Source organism: Elephantulus edwardii, unplaced genomic scaffold, assembly GCF_000299155.1.
Source record: "Elephantulus edwardii isolate Elephantulus edwardi_28Jun2011 unplaced genomic scaffold, EleEdw1.0 scaffold00015, whole genome shotgun sequence".
In the NCBI taxonomy this organism is placed as follows: Eukaryota; Metazoa; Chordata; class Mammalia; order Macroscelidea; family Macroscelididae; genus Elephantulus; species Elephantulus edwardii.
The window spans coordinates 5,009,568-5,028,915 of record NW_006399765.1 but is presented as its reverse complement, the minus strand read 5'-3'; the positions used below and the strand labels follow the sequence as shown (position 1 = coordinate 5,028,915).

Below are 19,348 nucleotides of genomic sequence, written 5' to 3'. Positions count from 1 at the left end.
ACTCAGGTTATATAACAGTTCTCATAAACTGCTGCAAAGAATATAAATTAACAAAATAATCTTGGAAAATACCTGCATTGCCAACTACTGTTAATCAGGTACAAAACCTGCTGTTCTCATTTCAGCCATGTTCACACCCCACAGAATCCACTACACATGTGCGTCAGGGGACAGAGACAAGAGGACAGTAAAGCATTCATTGTTACAATAAGAACTAGAAACAATCCAAATGTCCCTCAAGCATCGGGGGAAAAACAAGCAAGTCAGGGTATATCCATACCACCAGATAACATACAACAGACAATGTGATGCTTTTCAAGTCAATGCATCAATACAGATCAATCTCTGCAATGATAAGGTATATATGATACAACACTATTCACATAAAGGTATTTTTTAATTAAGTAATTAATTATAAAGGTATTTTTAAAAGTTGACAAAAAGTAGTAATGTATTATTTCAAACTTAAATATATGTCCATATACATTCATGTGGCCAAATCTAGAAATGAAAGTGAAGGATGGTTAATAAGAAAATGTGCAGTGGTTCATCTCAGCAGGGAGGGAAAGAACTAAGATCACAGGGTTCTGAGTGTTGAGAATGTTCTAGTCTTGAGCTAGATGATACAAAATGTGTCCTTCCTTCTGACCCCTACTTTGTTATTCTTTAAAGTAACACATACTTTGATGTACCATCTTTTGTATAAATTGCACAATTTTTAAATAGTAAAATCAAAATCTCTCACAATAAAAATAAACTATACACAGAAGAGTTTATGGATATATGCTGCCAAAAGAACGTCTATCAAAAAGAAACTACTGCAAAGCCTCAAGAAAGGGAAACCAGCATAGCTTGCCTGGATACCAAAGCTAGATGAAGTTCAAAACTGATGTATCATAGAACATGTCACTTAGAAAGACCGATGTAAAAATCCTAAATAAATTATTCACAATCTAAATCATAATGTGTACTTAAAACCAAGTGCAGATGACATTTATCCTAGAAATGCATACTGCCTGCGCACTGAAGGAAAAAAAATCTATTCGTATAATTCACTGTATTTCCAGATTAAAGGAAATCAACTGTAATTCCTTTATTCATACAATATTTACTGAGCGCCTATTTTTTTTCCTAGAGAACCAGAGAAACAACAGTGACTAAAATGAAAAATCAATCCACTAATGAAGCTTATGGTCTAGTCAAAGGAGACAGATAGTGACAATAAACAAGATTCATAATATAGAAAGTGTGAGAGAGTATATGTCGCAATGCCAAAGGCACACAGTTCGGATCCACCCGCTGCTCTGCGAGATAAGGATGAGCAATCTTCTCCCATGAAACTACAGCCTCTGAAAACCTCCTGAAGGGTCAGCTATGGGTTAGTTCTGGCTCGAGGGCATACAACAACAACATACCCACATATTTCTATATTTATGGAGATCTGGTGGCCTAGTGCTAAGGAGTTGCACTATCAAGTAAAAGGCATGTAGTTTGAATCTACCAGTTGTTCTACAGGAGAAATATGGGTAATATCCTCCCGCGCAATTTACATGGGAGAAGGTTTTACTCTGAAAACCACTGGTTGGTCAGCTATGAGTCAGTCCTTACTCAGCAGCACATAACAACGTGTGTGTGTATATATTTTTTTTATACCCAAACCTACTGTCATAAAGTCAACTGCAGCTGACAATTGACCCTATAAAGCAGAGAAGAACTGACCATACAGTTTCCTAGGCTATAAACCTACAGAAGCAGTACCTACATCACCAGGTTCGAGGACAAAAATAATTGGTAAAGAACAGAGAAATTAGGAGCAGAGAACATAGGTGTTTGGGAGCTAAGCATTGCAAATACCAAAAATGGAATCAATCAGGTCGAGGAGGCTAATGTGTGTAAGCAAACAGAGTGAAACAAGGAGAGAGAATTAGATAAGGCATAGGAGTAAGGTGAGAGACAAACCACATATTACAATCCACTATTAAGGACTTCTAACCTTTACCCTAAAAGAAAAAGCACATCACTAGCTCCTAAGTTGAGAAGGGTAGCAAGAATGGGAGCAAAGTCACCAGTTAAGCAGTTACTACAACAACAGCGAAGAACAAATAATCTAGGAGACAGAAGCTGGTAAATCAGCATGGTGGCAGTGGGGAAAGAGCAAGTAGGACACACTGCACATATTCTGAAGGTAGAGCCAGTAGGCTTACTGATGTTTCACGTGTGATATGAGATCAAAAGGAAAAGAGTTCAGAATGACTCCAAGGTTTTGACCTAAACAATTAAAATGAAAGAATGTCCATTGACATAAGGAAGACAGGGTAGTAAATGACTATGAGTGGTATGGAAAGGAATCACGAGTTCAGTTTTGTACATATTAATTTTGAAATTTTATTAGACTTCAAAATAGAGTGAGTAGATAACAAAATAAACAAGGCTGATGTACAAAGAGGAAGTCACGGGGAGGGGATATAATTTGGAAACTGTCAGCAACTGAGAAACAGATGGAGACACAAAGGTGACAAATTAGCAAAGTAAAGGACATGAAATTTAAGTGTTGCAGAGCTAGATATTAAAAGGAACCAAGCAGATTCATCTGTAATCTCCAGACAGGCTTAGAACTCAGGAAAGCCAGGTACTACGATAGGTAAACAAAGTGTGTAGGTTTGACAACACGCAGACAGTCTGCAGTAGGCAGAGGTGGGTAAACTATTCTAGTAGTGTGCAGCTTAACCACCACCACTCAGTAAAACATAAGGGAAATCACCACTAGTCCACAGAAGTCCAGTGTACTGGAGTCCCACTAGAAATGAAGACTCAGACTCTGAATATTCCACAAATCTAGCCAAAGATAAGGGAGATTACCTGTACACCCAAATGCATAAGTTTATAAGTGACAGGAAGTGAACAGGAGAATCCAATTTAAAGGGAAGAATTATCTGAGAAACTGGCATTTAAGTTTTGATCACAGACAAAAATAGAAGGAGCAGAGTTCTAAGTGGTAGATCCTAAAACCTAAACTTCATCTCTTATACTCTGAACTTGTCTTCAAGACAGACCAATCTCTGGAAGAAGAGGGTCAGCAAAAAAGAAGATTCTCCATGGGACTGATAAAAGTGGCTACAAGAATGGGCTCAAACTCAGCAGCGGTGGTGAGGCTGGCACAGGACAGCGCAGCATTTCCTTCTGTCATCCAAAGCGTCACTACAAGCTGGAATGAACTTGACAGCACCTCACAACAACAGACACCTATCAAGAATGTAAGAAATTCAAAGACCTAAAAGAACGCAACGTTGAAGCAGAATTTGTATTTTTCAGCAAAAAAAAAAACCACGACAGGTATCAAACATAAACCAGGTAAATGACAAAGGTGCAAAGAGTCAGACTGTAAAGCACAAAAGAGAAAGCAAGCAAGGGAAGACAGGTGTTATTTCAGCATCCACCTAAGAAGGGTAACTTAGGCTTGGGTAGTGGCAATGGGAAGAAAGAAAGGAAAAAAGTAGATGTGTTCAAAGGGTTGTCAGGATAGACATTTCCCTAAATAAAGAAAATGAGATGAAGATTCAGCTGTCTCTCAAAAGAGAGGACTACAACAAAAGCATTAGCTGACATTTCTTACAGACATGAATTTCAAAGGCCTCCTAGAAACACTGAATAAAATAATAAAAAATACAGCAACTTCCAAAACAGATGGAAATAAACATCTTTTATGTTTCATATTCCTCCCCTGCCTCATAAAATATAAAGAATTTGAAATTATTCTTTTAGAACCATAGCCATGCTTTTTAAACGTCTGAGAATGATTCATTTATCTGACATCTCAAATTTCCTCACTTGTCCTCCACATGTTAAAAGGTGAATTTTCTCAATAACTAAAAATTTGTATTTGTTCCATTTAAACACTCAGGCTGTTTCCTCACACATACAGAAGTACAAGACATATTTATGGCTCAAATGGACGGAGTAGGATGTATTCCTGGAATAGAGTTTGCACTCAATTAAATAGTGTTGCTTTAAGATTCCATCAGATTGGTCCCGACTCATAGCAAGCCTATCACAACAACACTATGAAACACTGCCAGATCCTGTACCCATCCTGACAACTGGTGATATCTGGACCCACTGTTGTAGCCACTGTGCCAATCCATCCACAGAGGGTCTTCTTTTTTGCCGACCTTCTACTTTACCAAGGATGATACCTTCTCCCAGAGACTGGTGCCTCCAGATAACAAGTCCTAAGCACTTGAGATAAAACGTTGCCATCCATGCTTCTATGGAGCATTTTGACTATACTTTTGCACAGGCAGATTTGCTCACACTCTAGAATTCATGGTATATTCAATATCCTTCACCAACACCATAATTCAAATGCACCAATTCTTCAGTCTGCCTTAGTCACTGGTCGGCTTTCGTGTGCATATTGTTGTTAGGTGCCATCGAGTATGATCTACAGTGACCCTAGGAACAATAGATGAACCCTGTCCTATCCTGTGCCATCCTCACACTTGTGCTCACTGCTGCAGTCACTGTGTCAATCCACCTGATTGAGGGTCTCCCTCTTTCACTGCCCCTCCACTTTTCCAAGCATGATATCCCTCTCCAAGAAACAGCTTCTCCTAGTAACATGCATGAAGTATGTGAAATGAAGCTTTATCATCTTTGTCTCCAACACACACTCAGGCTGCACTTCAGACAAACCTGCTTATTCTTTTTGATAATCCATAGGCTTTTTAGCACTCTTCTCCTACACCACAGCTCAAAGGTGTAATTTCTACTGTCATTCTTATTCACTGTCCAATTCTCAAGTGCACAGCAAGCAACTGGAAAGACCATGGACTCAATCAAATGAACCTTAGTCCTCAAACTGACAATACCACTCTTCAATAATTTGGAGAGGTCCCTGACTACAGACCTTCCCAGTGCAATATGTCTCCTGATTGATTGCTGGTACTAAGGGTGTTGATTTTGGATCCTTATATAAGATCAAATCATTGACAACCTCAATCTTTTCTCCATTTATCATGATGTTGCCTATCAGTCCAGTTGAAAGATTTTTTGTTTTCTTAACATTAAGATGCAATCTATATTGAAGGCTGTATTCTTTGATCTTCTGCAACAAGTGCTTCAAGTCCTCCTCACTTTCAGCAAGCAAAGTTGTATCATCTGAATAATACAGGTTATTGGTGAATCTTCCTCTGATCTTGATGCCACATTCTTCTTCACAGAGTCCAGCGTCTTGAATAATTTGATCAGCATACAGAATGAACAGGTATGGAGGGAGGACCCAACTCTGATGCACTCTGTTCTTAATTTTAAAGCATGTAGCACATTTTAAACCGTGTGCTTATTAGGTAATGGAACATATGGCTTGGAAAGACACACTTTAGTCTGCCAATACCATGAAAATAAAACAATGTAAGGGAACTACTCTACATTAAAGAAACAGGAAACTCAAATGCAATACATTATTCTTTACAGAATACTGGGTTTAAAAAATTAGCTATTGCATGCAACACTTCCATGATACATCTTCAAGGATATGAACATGTACAAGCTAAGCACAACTGATAACAGTGCATCTAAATTCCAAAATCAATCTCCATAATAGTCTATGTGTTTCCTACTGCCAAGGGGGCCCTTTAGAGTAGTGAGAGAAGACATTCACCCTGAAACCCACAGCGTCCCTTTTCAGCAGGAAGTAGCTAAGAGAATACGACATCCCCTTTTCCTTATGAATCAGGGTGAAGTCTCTCTCAGGGAGGAGTGATAGGGAATGGTAAGGGACACATTGACAAAGGAGATTAATCAGAACTGGCTTTGACAAGCACTGTGGCAATTGGACAATTAAAACAGACATGGGGGGGGGGGGAAGAAGAACGAACTGGGGAGGAGTGTGGAGAAAACAGTGCAACAATGAATGAATGAAAACCCAAAATCTCTGTAAATGTTCATTAAAACTAATAAAATTTTTTTAAAAATTAGCTATTGCAGTGTAGTGAATTACTTAATATAGCTCTACGATTCAGTTTTTAACACCTTCCACATGACTTGCTAAGAATATGCAAATGTAACATGGTGTGGCCTACCAAGGGGACTAGAGAGTTTGCTAATGATGTGTCTGATCGCTTGTGGAGTAAACGAAAAATTAATTGCCATCAAGTCAGAACTGGCTCACAGCTGACCCTCTAGTGGGTTTTCAGGAAGCTGTAAATCTCGAGGAAGGAGAACTCCCATCTTTCTCCCATGGAATCAGGGGTGAATTCAAGCCAGAAAAGCATGGCCTTTGGGTAAGCAGTGCATCTCCCTACGAACTACGCCACCAGAGCTCCCCTATGGAGTGGCACCATGAAATAAGGTGGTGTTTGTTATGTGCCGTCAAGTTGCTTGTGACTCATAGTGACACTGTGTACAATTGCTTTGAACCCTGCCCTATCCTGAGGCAGTCTCACTGACTCCAGTACACCTAATCCCATTGCCCCACTTGCTGTATCAATTTATCTCATCTGGAGTCTTCCTCTCGTCTTGTCCCTCCACTCTTCTGAGCATCATGTCCTCCAAGGACTGGCTCCAATTGGTCACGTACCCAAAGAATGTGAGATAGGGCTTTAAAATCCTTGCCTCCAAGGAGAAACTTGGTTTCACCCTCTTGAAGACAGACTTGTTTATTCTCTCGGCAGTCCATGGTATGTTCAATACTCTTCTCCAGCATCACAACTCAAATGCATCGATTCTTCTTCTGTCATCCTGAGTCACTGTCCAGCTCTCTGACGCACAGGACACAATGGTGAAGACCGGCCTAGATAAGGTGCACCTTAGCCTCTAGACTAACATCATTACTTCTCATCTCAATCCTCTGGAGAGGTCCCTGACTGCAAATTTTCTCAGTGCAATTTGTTTTTGATCAAAAGACAAAATAAGATGTAGAAAATACTAATGTGGGGTGTTGGCCTGTTTTCTCATCCTGCCAGGATTAAAATGAGCCATTGTAGAGGTGGAGGGAAGGGACGATATCACTATCAGCAAGAGCGAAGATACAGAAGTCTAGCACAGGCTTTGGACCTGAGATCCCTGCACAGAAACTTCCTAACGTAGGACATTCATGTGACCCTGGAGACATAGCAAGCAGCACCAGAGTGAAGGCAAGCAAAAGAGAAGTAGTATGGAACTAAGATGATCACGAGACCAGCAGAAAACAGTGCTTTGTGCTTCTACGCCACAAAACCAGAGAACGAGTCTTTGGGGCAAGACGCTTATTAGCAGAATGGGTGCATTCTATCATTTGTGAAAGTGTTAAATTTGCAGACTCATAAGATTTAGATGAGCGCCACTGGACCTACATTGCTTAGCTACGTCACTTAGCAAAATGGATGTGCTGTGTACTTTTAAACTTCTAGAAGAGCTCAAATAACTTTGTAAAATTTTCCTGAGCATACAGAGGTCAAGGTCAGAGTCCTGCCTGCAGATAAGGCTGAGGAGAGGTTGTCTTAACTGAATAATTGTATATTAAGTTGTTCCTGATCCCAAAGTGCAACCTTTCACTACCCTTAATAAGCCCCTTCATTAAGAGTATTGTCTATTGGGTTTGTGTGGCCACTGCAATAAATTATGAAACCCAGAGAAAAGAAGTGTGTGCTATGGGAGAGATGGGCAGTCAGAATTAGTGATAAAGCTGGGAGGGGAAGGGCCATGCCTGGACTTCTAGAAAGAGGCCTTGAGCTGTTAATGATACTGATGTGGATTTTCCTCACCCTTTGAGAAGTTAGTGGAGGTCAGATGCCTCCACCTCTATTCCCACCCCATTTTTACAGCTATAAAAAGTTGTCTTTGGAGCAAGCAGAGAAAAATTTAGATACAAATCATGTATTGGATACTATCCACATCAATGTTACATTTTTTGAGAGTGATGATATTATTGTGGTTATTAAATGGGGACTAAAAAAGATAGGGTAGATCAAAGATCAATAGAAATTATATAAAATACAATTTATATGAATGACTATCAAACACCAATTAAAGACTGTATAAAACACAATGTACATGAATAAAACACAATGTAAATGACTTCTTGGATGCAAGCCAATTCAAAATAATATGATGTGCTTATATAGGACAATGTCATCAAGACATACATCCTTAAATGTTTAGGGATAAAGCATTCTATCTGTACTAACACTTTCAAAGGGTCTAGAACAAAATTGCATATACACAGAGCGAAGTACAAACCAAGCCTGATACATTCGCAACCATCTACGTGCAGGCTAAAGGTAAGATGCTGGCCACTGCAGTACTCCTCTGAATTTTTTTTTTTTAATATATATTTGAAAATGTTCAAAATAAAAACCTAAAGGATGAAAAAGCAACATATTTAATATTCGGGGCTCAGGTATTTAGATAGACCAAAGTTCTCAGAAAGAACGCTGATGGTGTAGCATTTCATGTAAACATGATGAGTTGCAAACCAAAGGTCAACTGTTCAAGTCCACAAGCCACCCCCGCAGGAGAAAGGTAGGCAGTGTGCCCTGTAAAGATTTACAGTTTCAGCAGGGTGGCTGTTAGAATTAGTTTCACAGCACTGAATTTAATTTTTTGTTTGGTTCTCATTCCTAAATAGCAATAAAGTAAAACATCTGTACAACTTCTGGGAGAGTGTGAGGTTAATGAGGGATTTAACAGAGGCCAATTACCACACATTCATAACTTGGAATTCTGTAACAGCCTTTGAAAGATTAAGATATTATCTATAGCTAATATATCTGAAAGTCCAAACATATTAACTGAATAAAGCAAACAGTATTGCTGTAGAAACTAGGAGTTAATTCATTAATAAATATCTGAAAAAGTAATGTATTAAGAGTGGTTACAGTCAGCAGGATTTTAATAATTACTTTCACTTTCACCTATGTTTTTCATATATTATCACTGTTACACTAGAGCAAACACATCATGTCAGAGATAATAAACCTAATTTACCAAATCTACAAAAGCATCTTTCATTTTTATTTTTTAAGTTAAATTTTCTTTTAAATAAAGTTTTAGATTTATAGACAAAATGAGCAGATAGTGCAGAGTTCCTGTACCCAGTTTCTCTATTAACAACATTTTACATCAATTCCATTTGTCACTCTTAATGAAATGATGTTAATTTATTATTACTTCTTCTTCCTGTATATCATCAAGCTTGAACCAATCCATAGCTGGCCCTCCAGAGGGTTTTCAGAGGTAGTAAACTGCATGAAAAGAGACTGTCCATCCTTCTTCGACAGAGCGACAGGTGGACTCAAACTTCATGCCTCTGCGAATACAGCACAGCTTCTTACCACTAGGCCACCAGAGCTCCCGACATTATTACTAGCATTGAACACTGAGTAATATTTCTTAGTTCTGACCTAGTGGCATCTTTCATTTTTAGCTTTGAGATTTGAGTTAGATAGCAGAGGCAGACTGTGCAGTTTGATTACAGCAATCAATAACATTTATAATCTCATGTCAAAAAAAATAACAACAAAGTAACACAATGAAGCCATTACTCACAAATTCTTCATTAACTATGTATATTAACTGAAAACTACTTCTAACTTGCAATATGGAGAACTATGTCTTACTAATTTTCAACTCTGCCCTTACAAGGCATAGAGTCTAACCAGAATCAGTCAAGGAAATAATTATTCAAAGCAAGCACAACATATCTGAGGGAAATATTAGCTGAGATACAACTCCAATTAGCATGATGCTAAGAAGGATAAGCAACAAGAAACAAAGGCAGAGGAGACAATGCATTAAGTAAGTTTTCTTCAGACAAATTAACAGAAGCGGCCATCAGGCCTATGAGAGTGTCACACAAAAGATTTGTGTAGCTTTGAAAAAATTATCATGAAAGAGAAAAGTTCACAAATAAGACGGGGGGGGGGAATATAGCTCAAAGACAGTATAAAAGAAGACATTCTTTCAATTTGGAATTGAGGCTATCTCTATAGGTCAAGGTCATCTTGCAGCTAAATAATGTTGCTGTTGTTAGGTACCCTCAAATCAACTAAAACTCAAAGCAACCCTATGAACAGATCAAAATCTTGCCCTATCCTGTGCCATCCTCACAATCTCAACCATGCTCAAAGCCATTGCTGCAGTGACTATGTCAATATACAGCAAGAGTCTTCCTTTGTTTCTCGGACCCGCCACATTTCTCAGCGTGATGTTTTTTCCCGAAGGACTGGTCCCTCCTGACAACATGTTCTAGATATGGGAGACGAAGTTTCACCATCTTTGCTTCCAAGGAGCACTTCTGGTTGCACTTTCTCCAAGACAGATTTGTTTCTTCCTTTGGCAGCTCATACTTTCGCCAATCCTACATTGCAAAGGCATCATTCTACTCCTGTCTTCCTTATTACTGACCAACTTTCAGTTGCAAACAAAGCAACTAAAAATAGCACAGCTTGAGTTAAGGTTGTTACGTGCTGCTGAGTCAGAACTGATCCATAGCTCACCTTCCAGAGGGTTTTTAGAGGCAGTGAATTGCATGGGAGATCATCCATCCTTTTCTTATGGCGTAGCTGATGGATTTGAACTATGTGCCTTTGGGACTACAATGTAGATATTTACCCCTCAGCCACCAGAGCTCCCTTTCAATTAGGGTTAGGTGCACCTTAATCATTAAATTAACATCCTTGCTCTTTAGCACTTTAAAGAGGTCCTGGATAGCAGATCTACTCAATGCAACAGCCAAATAATAAACGAACTTATAAAATGTCACCTATAGGTAACATTGTATGTACTCCTGTAAACCATTAACTATTTGAGATCCCATGACAAACAATAACCTTAAAACAAACATAGGTCCAAACAATGAAACTAAATGAATGGAAAAAGAACACTGAATGAAAATGAACAAAAATCCTCAAAACTGTAAGCAATAGTATGGAACAAATGGTACAAAAATTGTTAAAAAGGAATGTAATTTGCCTTGTAAAGTTTCACCTGAAACACAAAATATTTATTTGTATTATTTAAATGTTAGATAAAAAATTATAATTTTAAAAAATATATGTGAAACTCAGTTCATTTCCTCAAGGTACTCAAAGATAAATACTTTTCCTCCCTCTTAACACCAATTAAAATAGAAAAATGATAGTAGCAGACAATTATAGATGAAAAATGTAAAGGAATACCATAAAGAGTACAATTAAGAACTACTGCTTACATCCCACAAAAAGGGCTGCTTCTAATTCAGGTTACAAAGCTGAGTTTTGAACTCAGGGCTATTTCTCTCCCAAGACTCAGTTCCTGACATCATGCTGCCTTGTGTCCATGAGGAGGACACAAGTCAAAAATACTACAAATAACTATACAGAAAACAGCATGTAAGATTCATTTGATGTGTACTTAAAGACCAAGGTTTATGATTACTGGAATTTTTGTTCAAGGATTTAGTTTGTAATTAATACAATCTATCAATAAAACAAAACTAAACAGGAAAAGTTTGTAGAATGACTACAGCAATTTGTAAATGTAATATGGGACAGTATGAAGGTTAGTAACAAATTCTCAGTGTCATCTGATCATGTTACATCAAAATTAGAGGTTGGTTAGCTATACTGTGTTAAGCAAAACTGATAGACCACCTTTTCTGTAAAGTTTTACTGGGACATGCCCTTTTGTTTACATACTATCTGCAGCCGCATTCGGCTACAATGCCAACCTGAGTTACAATCATGCAAGTCAACAAAGTTGAGAATATTTTTTATCCAGCCCCTTAAGTTTACTGACCTCCAGTATAAATGAGAACTACGCTCCTTGGAGGCAGGGATGATGAAGCTGTGTCTCACATACTTTGGGCATGTTGTTAGGAGGTGCCAGTCCTTGGATAGAGAAATCATGCTTGGAAAAGTGGATGGTCAGTAAAGGAGAGGAAGACCCTCGAAGAGATGGACTGACACAGTGACTACTGCCATGGACTTAAAAGTGTCAGAGAGGAGTGAAAATGACACAGGAGAACACAAGGTTCAGATCTGTTGTTCAGAGGGTCTAGTCAGTCAACTCACTGGCACCTAACAATAATATATATCACAAATGATAGGAAAAAATTGTTATGTACAGTTAATTCTGTTATGCATTGTTATGACTGACAGCTGACTCTCTCTTCAATGTGTTTTAAATGTTCTGTATCTATCGCACAGAAGAAACCATCATCTTTCTCTCATGGAGCAGCTGGTGAATTCAAACCACATACTTTTGGGTTGACAGTGCAATTCTTTACCACTATGCCACCAAAACTTGTAATTCCTCTATATGTTGGTGTCATTAAATAAATACTAATGAGCTTATAAATTCTACAAATATGTTCACTTTTCAAGTATTTTCCAGAGAGATCTTAATTCAGATGTTCAATAGTTTACCCTTCACATTATTACAAGCAATATACTAATTAAAGCATGGTTATAATTACTCCCATACATATGTATCCTTTAGTTTAGTAACATTAACAAAGATATATACAAAAGCAAAATATAGAAACAATAGATGATTTGACCAAATGTTTCCTAATATCTTGTTCATACTAATGGGCTCTGATGGCACAGTGCATTATGTTGTGTCACTGCTAATCAAATGTCAGAGGTTAAAATTACTAGAAAAGAAATACAGGCAGTTTCTCCTGTAAAGATTTATAGCCTGGGAAATGTGAAAGAAAGCCACCATGAATCAGAATCAACTTGTGGGCAGAGGGGTTCCTGTTCACACTACAACATTTCATTTAAAATACCTTTTAGGATGAAGACCAACAATTAGCACATGAATGCTTATTAGAAACAAGCTCAGGGCCTTCATTCCAGACTTACTGATCCAGAATCTCTGGGGTAGGGTCCAAGAATAAGTATTTCATAAGCACTTTCAGGTGATCCTTAAACACCCTAAAAAAGTTTGCGAAGCAATTTGCTGGAGTTTATATTACTTACTTTGAGTGTAAAAAGGCTGATTCGGCCAGGCAATTTATAAAATAGCCCCTCTCCTCCTCTTGAATTTGAATGCAGCATGGCATTGAGACATGCAAGAGGGGATGTCCCACTGTAAAAACACAAAAGAATGGATAAGAGTCACACAAATCCACATGCCAGTCAAAGTCCTAACACCCTCCAAATCATTGTTAAACTATATAAAGGGAAACATAAATATAGAAAAGATGTATCAAAATAATTCCACTACGAAAGCAGTAAAATAACTACCAAATGAAACACACATGTATCACACTCAAACTACTCTGGGATAAGAAACGTTAAAACATCTTGGTTCCACAGTTAACACCTCTGACAATATGAACATATTCTCAAGAAATTCAGACACAAATGTCAATATCTTTAAGGTTGCTCAAGAGTTTTAATGGAGGGGAGACACAAAAAAAGTTTGTCTGGGTTTTTTCTTTACCTTTTTTTAAAAAAAATCTATTATTAATTACAATGAAAATTTAGAGACTTTGGATTTCCATTCATTCAATGTTGCATTTTTCTCCACTCCCACCCCTCCCCCTAGTACGCTACCCTCTTGGAAAAGTAAAAGAAAAATTCTTTCATTGTTTTACAATCCCTGCCCCCAGGTCCACTCCACTATACAGCCTTCGCTGTGGACACCTCTGTCATGACAAAAATACCTAATAACATATCCCTCTTAAACAGTTTTCTCCCTCATCTATTTCAATGCAGTATACATTACTGAACCCATCTTTCTCAGTCTCCCCCCAACCCTGAGGTCAGTCCTGTTTTACAATAGTGGCACCATGCAGTATTTGTCGGTTTGTGACTGGGATACTTCACTCAGCATAATGTCCTCCAGAGTCACCCATTTTAAATAATATTACTTTAGTTCCTTGTTTTTCAGTGCAGCATAGTATTCCATTGTGTGACTATACCACGGCTTCTCTATCCATTAATTTGTTGACGAGCACTTAGGTTGTTTCCAACTCCTTGCTATTGTGAACAAAGCCGCGATAAACATGGGTGTGTATATATCTGCTTGGATGCCAGTTATGGTCTCTTTGGGGTATATTCCTAATAGTGGAATTGCTGGGTCAAATGGTATCTATTTGCAATTTTTTTAGAAAGCGCCATACTGCCTTTCACAGTGGTTGTACCATTTTATGCTTCCACCAACAGTGCATAAGAAGGGTTCCAGTTTCTCCACAACCTTGCCAGTATTTGTTGCTTGCTGTTCTGTTAAATTTTGCTATTCTGACTGAGGTGAGATGGTATTTCATACTTGTTTTGTCAAAAAAAGTTTTAATGGAACATATTACTCAATAATTTTAATAGTAACTAAAAACACAACTCATTTTCAACACCTACATTTTACCCAGCAAATAACGCTCAGAAACTGCCATATATTATCAGTATAAGGATCACAGAAGCAGTGACACCCTCCCAATAAAACAAGCACACTTTTTCAAGTATTTCCTAATAAATACACCAAATGGACACTTTTTCTTTTTTTTTTCAGTTTAGACACGACAGAAAGTGAGCTTCATTCTACATTTATCCAAAAGCAATCAATCATTTAAATGTGAATGTACAAAAAAAAAGTCATATGGATTTTAAATCCAGTAATGCTCAAATATTAAACCAAAAAAACGTGGCATATTGTTTCCTGGTGCCTGTCACAACCAGAGGTTACAAAACAACGTCATGAGATAGAAGGTATTTAACTCAATCTTTTATAAAGCTGTCAAAAGTAGACATTCATTATTAATAGTAACAGTTTGACACTAGTGTGTTAGTGCTAGGGATCACCTACACACCTTTTCTTCCCTAGCATGTTAAAAAAAAAATAAATATTTGAAGTAAAGCCTCTTAGCATTTCATTTTTCAGAATCAGACGTCCTAACTTATGCAGGATGTTAAAAATAATCTCTAATTCTAAAAAAAGTAATAAAAAAAAAATTCAAACCCACTACGTATTCTGCTTTGGAACACACTGGATGCTGGGGAGGAAAAAAGGTTCATCAAGAACCCATGTCTCTAAAGTAACTTTGTGCAGAATCTGGAGTGTCAAGTGGGTGTGCTACCATCTCTGGTACAAGGGAAACTACATGCTGGCAGAGTCCTCCTGTGAACAATGTGACGCCTACATGCTACACCTCTGTCTACAAATTACAGAGCTGCTCACTCAGTACAAGCCACCATGATTGCTTCATAATTCCTAAAAGAGGAAGAAATACATACAAAAATGAATGTTCTCAACTCTAGCTATCTCAAAGAAACTAATTTACCTTCTACAGGCACAGTGGTCCAACAGGAATGCAGACAGCAGCATGATGGAAAAGAGCCCCAAAAAAAAACAAAAATAAAACTCAATTATAACACTACACAGTGCATATCTACTATTTAAATGTATGATCTTGATCTTCCCTCCCCACGAAATGTCTACTCAATAATGTCTGAACTGATAATTGGAAAGTAAAGATCTTTTGTCTCTCAAAGGTTAACTCAAGATGCTAAAGTTTGACCAACAAAACCATATGCTGTTTGTTCCAGAACTGTTAGGCTCTCCTTCCTCGTTTAAAATAAAAAATAAGTAACAAGAACAACAACACTAGTGGATGCTACGGTAGCGATGGAGCTTTAGGACATTATGCTGAGCAAAGTAAGGCAATCACAAAAAGACAAATACTGCATAGCCTCACTTATTTAAGAAGAAAAGGCAAATGAAGACAACAAAGTTTATTAGTGGTTACCAGGAGTGGGAGGGAAAGGAAAAGGTTAATGGTGATGGAAAAATCACATTGATTAAGGATAGGGCTGCATGACTGATTACTGTAATTGCTATCAGTAAATTGTATACTTGAAAATAGTGGAGTTGGTAGAAGTTGTGGGATATATATTTACAATGACCAAAAGAAAAAGAAGGAAAAAAAAGAGTAGTTGTTGAGAATGTTCATATACAACCAAACACCTCATAGGATTTGGTTCCTTGGTTGGGAGGTTGAGGGTCATGTTTTCATGGGACATACCAGTTAATTGGCCTAATAACGTGTTTAGTGTTTCTGGTCTACCTCCTAGATCGTTGTGTACTGCCTGGGGTCTTAAAAGCTTGCAAGCGGCCATCCAAGGCACAACAAGTGGTCTCTATTCACCTGGAACAAAAGTCAAAGAAGGAGAGTCAGGAACAGGAGGATATAGAATATGTGGCTAGTTGCCTCCAGGAACTGCCTCTGTTGCCATGAGACCAGCAGAAATGGATGGTGCCTGGCTAGCATTACTGAATAAATCAGATCACAGACTCATTTATATAAGAATCTTGGTCAAATACAAAACCAAATTTCAAATTCTCATGTACTCTAGACATAGAAGGGAGCTCTAGTGGCAAGAAGCTGTGCTACAATCCTAAAGGCACTTGGTTCAAATTCATCAGTTACTCCACATAAGAACAGGTAATCTCCTCTTCTGTAATTAACTGCATCTGAAAACTCACTGGAGGGTCAGCTACGGGTCAGTTCCAACTAAACGGTACACATCAACATTATCTAGACATAGAAGGTGGATGGATGCCTGAAATTTGTTCTGAGATAATCCTTACAACTGAAAACAAAAATATTCCTTGAAGGCTTATTAAAGCCAAACAACAGCTTACTGTGTACCATCAATTTGGAACCAACTCACAGCTGACCCTCCAGTGGGTTTTCAAAGGCAGTTAATCACAGGGGAAGAGAGAGTCCATCTTTTCTCCTGCAGAGCAGCTGGTGGATTTGCACTGCAAACCTTTGGGCTGCCAGTGCAATTCCTTATCACTATATCACTGGAGCTCCAGTTACTGAAAAAAGTCTGCTGTGAGCACTATACTCTTTAAAGATCTAACCAAAATATATAGTTAAGACTCTCAATGAGATGACTAACACAGAGGCTGCAGTAATTGGCTCAAGCAAAGCACAGGATGGCAGAGGGCTGGGCAATGTTTTGTTCTGCTGTATATAAGGTTCCCGTGAGTTGGAATCAACTCACGGCTCCTAACTGACAGGCCAAACACCACCACATGGGAGCAAACTGACAAGAGCAACTAGTAAGAATAAATAGGACAATTACAGGGCAATGAGTTTACGCTAATTCAGAAAAGTAGGATGAGAATGGCCACACAGTAAGAACAAAATCAATGTCACTAAATTGTATGCTATAAGAAAAGCTGTTGAATTAGTATATATTTTGCATGTATTCTCAATTACAAAATAAATAAAAGGGGAGAAAAAACATGCTCAGAGGGGCAGGAGAGGGAGATTTGGAGGTGAGGGTGAAGTGATGGTATTACAAAATACAATTATGCCTACAGTTTTTATTACACTAATATTTTTCTAACTTGTTGCTTCACTATGAAACTGCGCATAATAAATAAAGGACAGCTCAAATTTTAGTATATCCACATCATGAATAGCTAGAATAAGTGGGGAAAATCAGTGTACTGGTAAGTCCACCCTTGATCCTAAAGAAAGGACTTCAGAGGTACAGTGTGGAAGGGCACATGCTCTATTACTGAATCAAAGCATGAGAAAGCATGAGCCCTGAGGCTTATATGTGCAAGCTGCACCTCCAAACTCCACAGGGAAGCAGCTTAGGGGAGATCCACTACACCTAAGAGGAAAGAGATGGCTGCTCACTCACTCCCATTCCACAACCTGGAGACAGTGCACCACCACCACACAAACATGTATTTAAAAACATGGATACTTACTCATTTCACTATATAACTACAGAAAACCCCATGTCCTATGAAACCTTCATGATAAGCAACAAGAGTGATACAAACCTCATTTCCTTTAGTCCTTCTGCCTCTATAACCTGCAGAATCTGTTTTGGAGTCATTGGTGCATCCGAGTAGTTTTCTAAGACCTGAAGAAATAGAAATGTCCTGATTCAGTGTGCAATTTCCATTTTTATCCACAATCTTTTTTTAAACTCTTTTTTAAGACATCCCCCCCCCCACCTTCGTTGCGTACCGTCGAATCAGATCTGACTGGCACAGGAGGAGATTGCCCCTCCTTCTGCAGGAGAACATCTGGTGGATTTGAACAGCACGCCTTCGGGACTAGAGCAGCTTCTTGCCACTAGGCCACCAGAGCTCCCTTTATCTACAATCTGTATTATGGGGCTACAGTTATGCTAGAAGTAACCACTAGCAAAAAAGAAGAAACCAGTAGCAACAATTTTGCTCTCACAATTAAAAATTATTTTAGAAACCAAGTTACACATAAATCCAGTTGCTGGAAGTAATTGCAATTAGTGACAATACTCTAAATCCTCAAGACTATGAGCATATATCTTCACAGCAAAATACACAAGTAACATGTATGTTGTTGTGTATCACTGAGTCAGAAATGACTCACTGCTGACTCTCTGGCAGATTTCAGAAGCAGTTAATTGCACAGGAGGAGTGTCCATCTTTCTCCCATTCAACAGCTGATGGATTCAAACCACCAACGTTAGGGCTGGCAGTGCCACTATACACACTTACCGCTATATACATGATACCAATGTGCGGCTGTGGTAACCCTGGTTAGTGTTTAATTTGATACTGTTAATGTGGCTAAATCACAAAATATATAGCAAGACATAAGAGAGAAGTATTCTGATTTTTTTTACTTATGAAGTTTGATTAGTGCTCATATTTTTAAGATGGTGCTTCTGTTACCATGTTGTGAAATTGTGGTATTTACAATGTGCTATTCACCAACATTAAGCTCTAATTCCATGCGACTGACAAAAGCAAAATTTTGAGAAATGGAATGTCTCATTTATATTAGTATCTGTAAGTCATGGCAATATTTTCTTAGTGATAAATAACAGCTCTCCAGCTTTAAGCAGTAGAGCTGTTAAAAAAATAAAGTGGAGTTGTTTGAGAAATACGCCTAAGTGGGGAGAAAATAAACTTTATATTTTTTTTGTACCTGTGCAGTTTCTGAGGTTACTCCAAATCAACCAGCATCTTACAATCTCTAACAATTACAACCACCAACTTTGGCAGATGTAGACTAGTTTAAAACAAAAAAAAAAAAAAAAGGAAGATGTAAAGCAAGCAGCCTCACAGAGTATACTTCGAATGGCAGTCCTATGGAGAGTATAAACCCATAGCACAAAGGGAAGCCAACCAACACACAGAGAAGTAGATGTTTTAATAAAAGCTCTACTTACAGTAGTCTCATTCCGAGCCTCCTCTTTCTCAATTCTTATATTCTACTTGGGTAACATTAGGGTCTCATATAGTTGCCACTATCACCTAAACTCTGATAACTCACAAATCTTCACCTATAGTCTCAACTTATCCCCAATCTTCGGACTTCAATATTCAATTCTTTGCTAGTTATGATTCCTTACTCATCTATAATCCAGTT

General features: G+C 38.1%; 1 protein-coding gene across 1 annotated transcript in view; it reads right to left on the bottom strand.

Moving 5' to 3' along the window:
* The window catches only part of ASXL1 (additional sex combs like 1 (Drosophila)), a 70,766-nt gene extending 52,283 nt beyond the window's left edge, over positions 1 to 18,483 (bottom strand). Inside the window, exons 1-4 of the mRNA XM_006881688.1 lie at positions 18,472 to 18,483; positions 17,767 to 17,849; positions 16,025 to 16,027; positions 12,942 to 13,050 (exon numbers count right to left, since the gene is read on the bottom strand). Of these exons, the coding sequence (XP_006881750.1) occupies positions 12,942 to 13,050; positions 16,025 to 16,027; positions 17,767 to 17,849; positions 18,472 to 18,483 (207 nt within the window). The remainder of the gene's footprint in view (positions 1 to 12,941; positions 13,051 to 16,024; positions 16,028 to 17,766; positions 17,850 to 18,471) is intronic.
* Between the last annotated feature and the right edge of the window lie 865 nt (positions 18,484 to 19,348).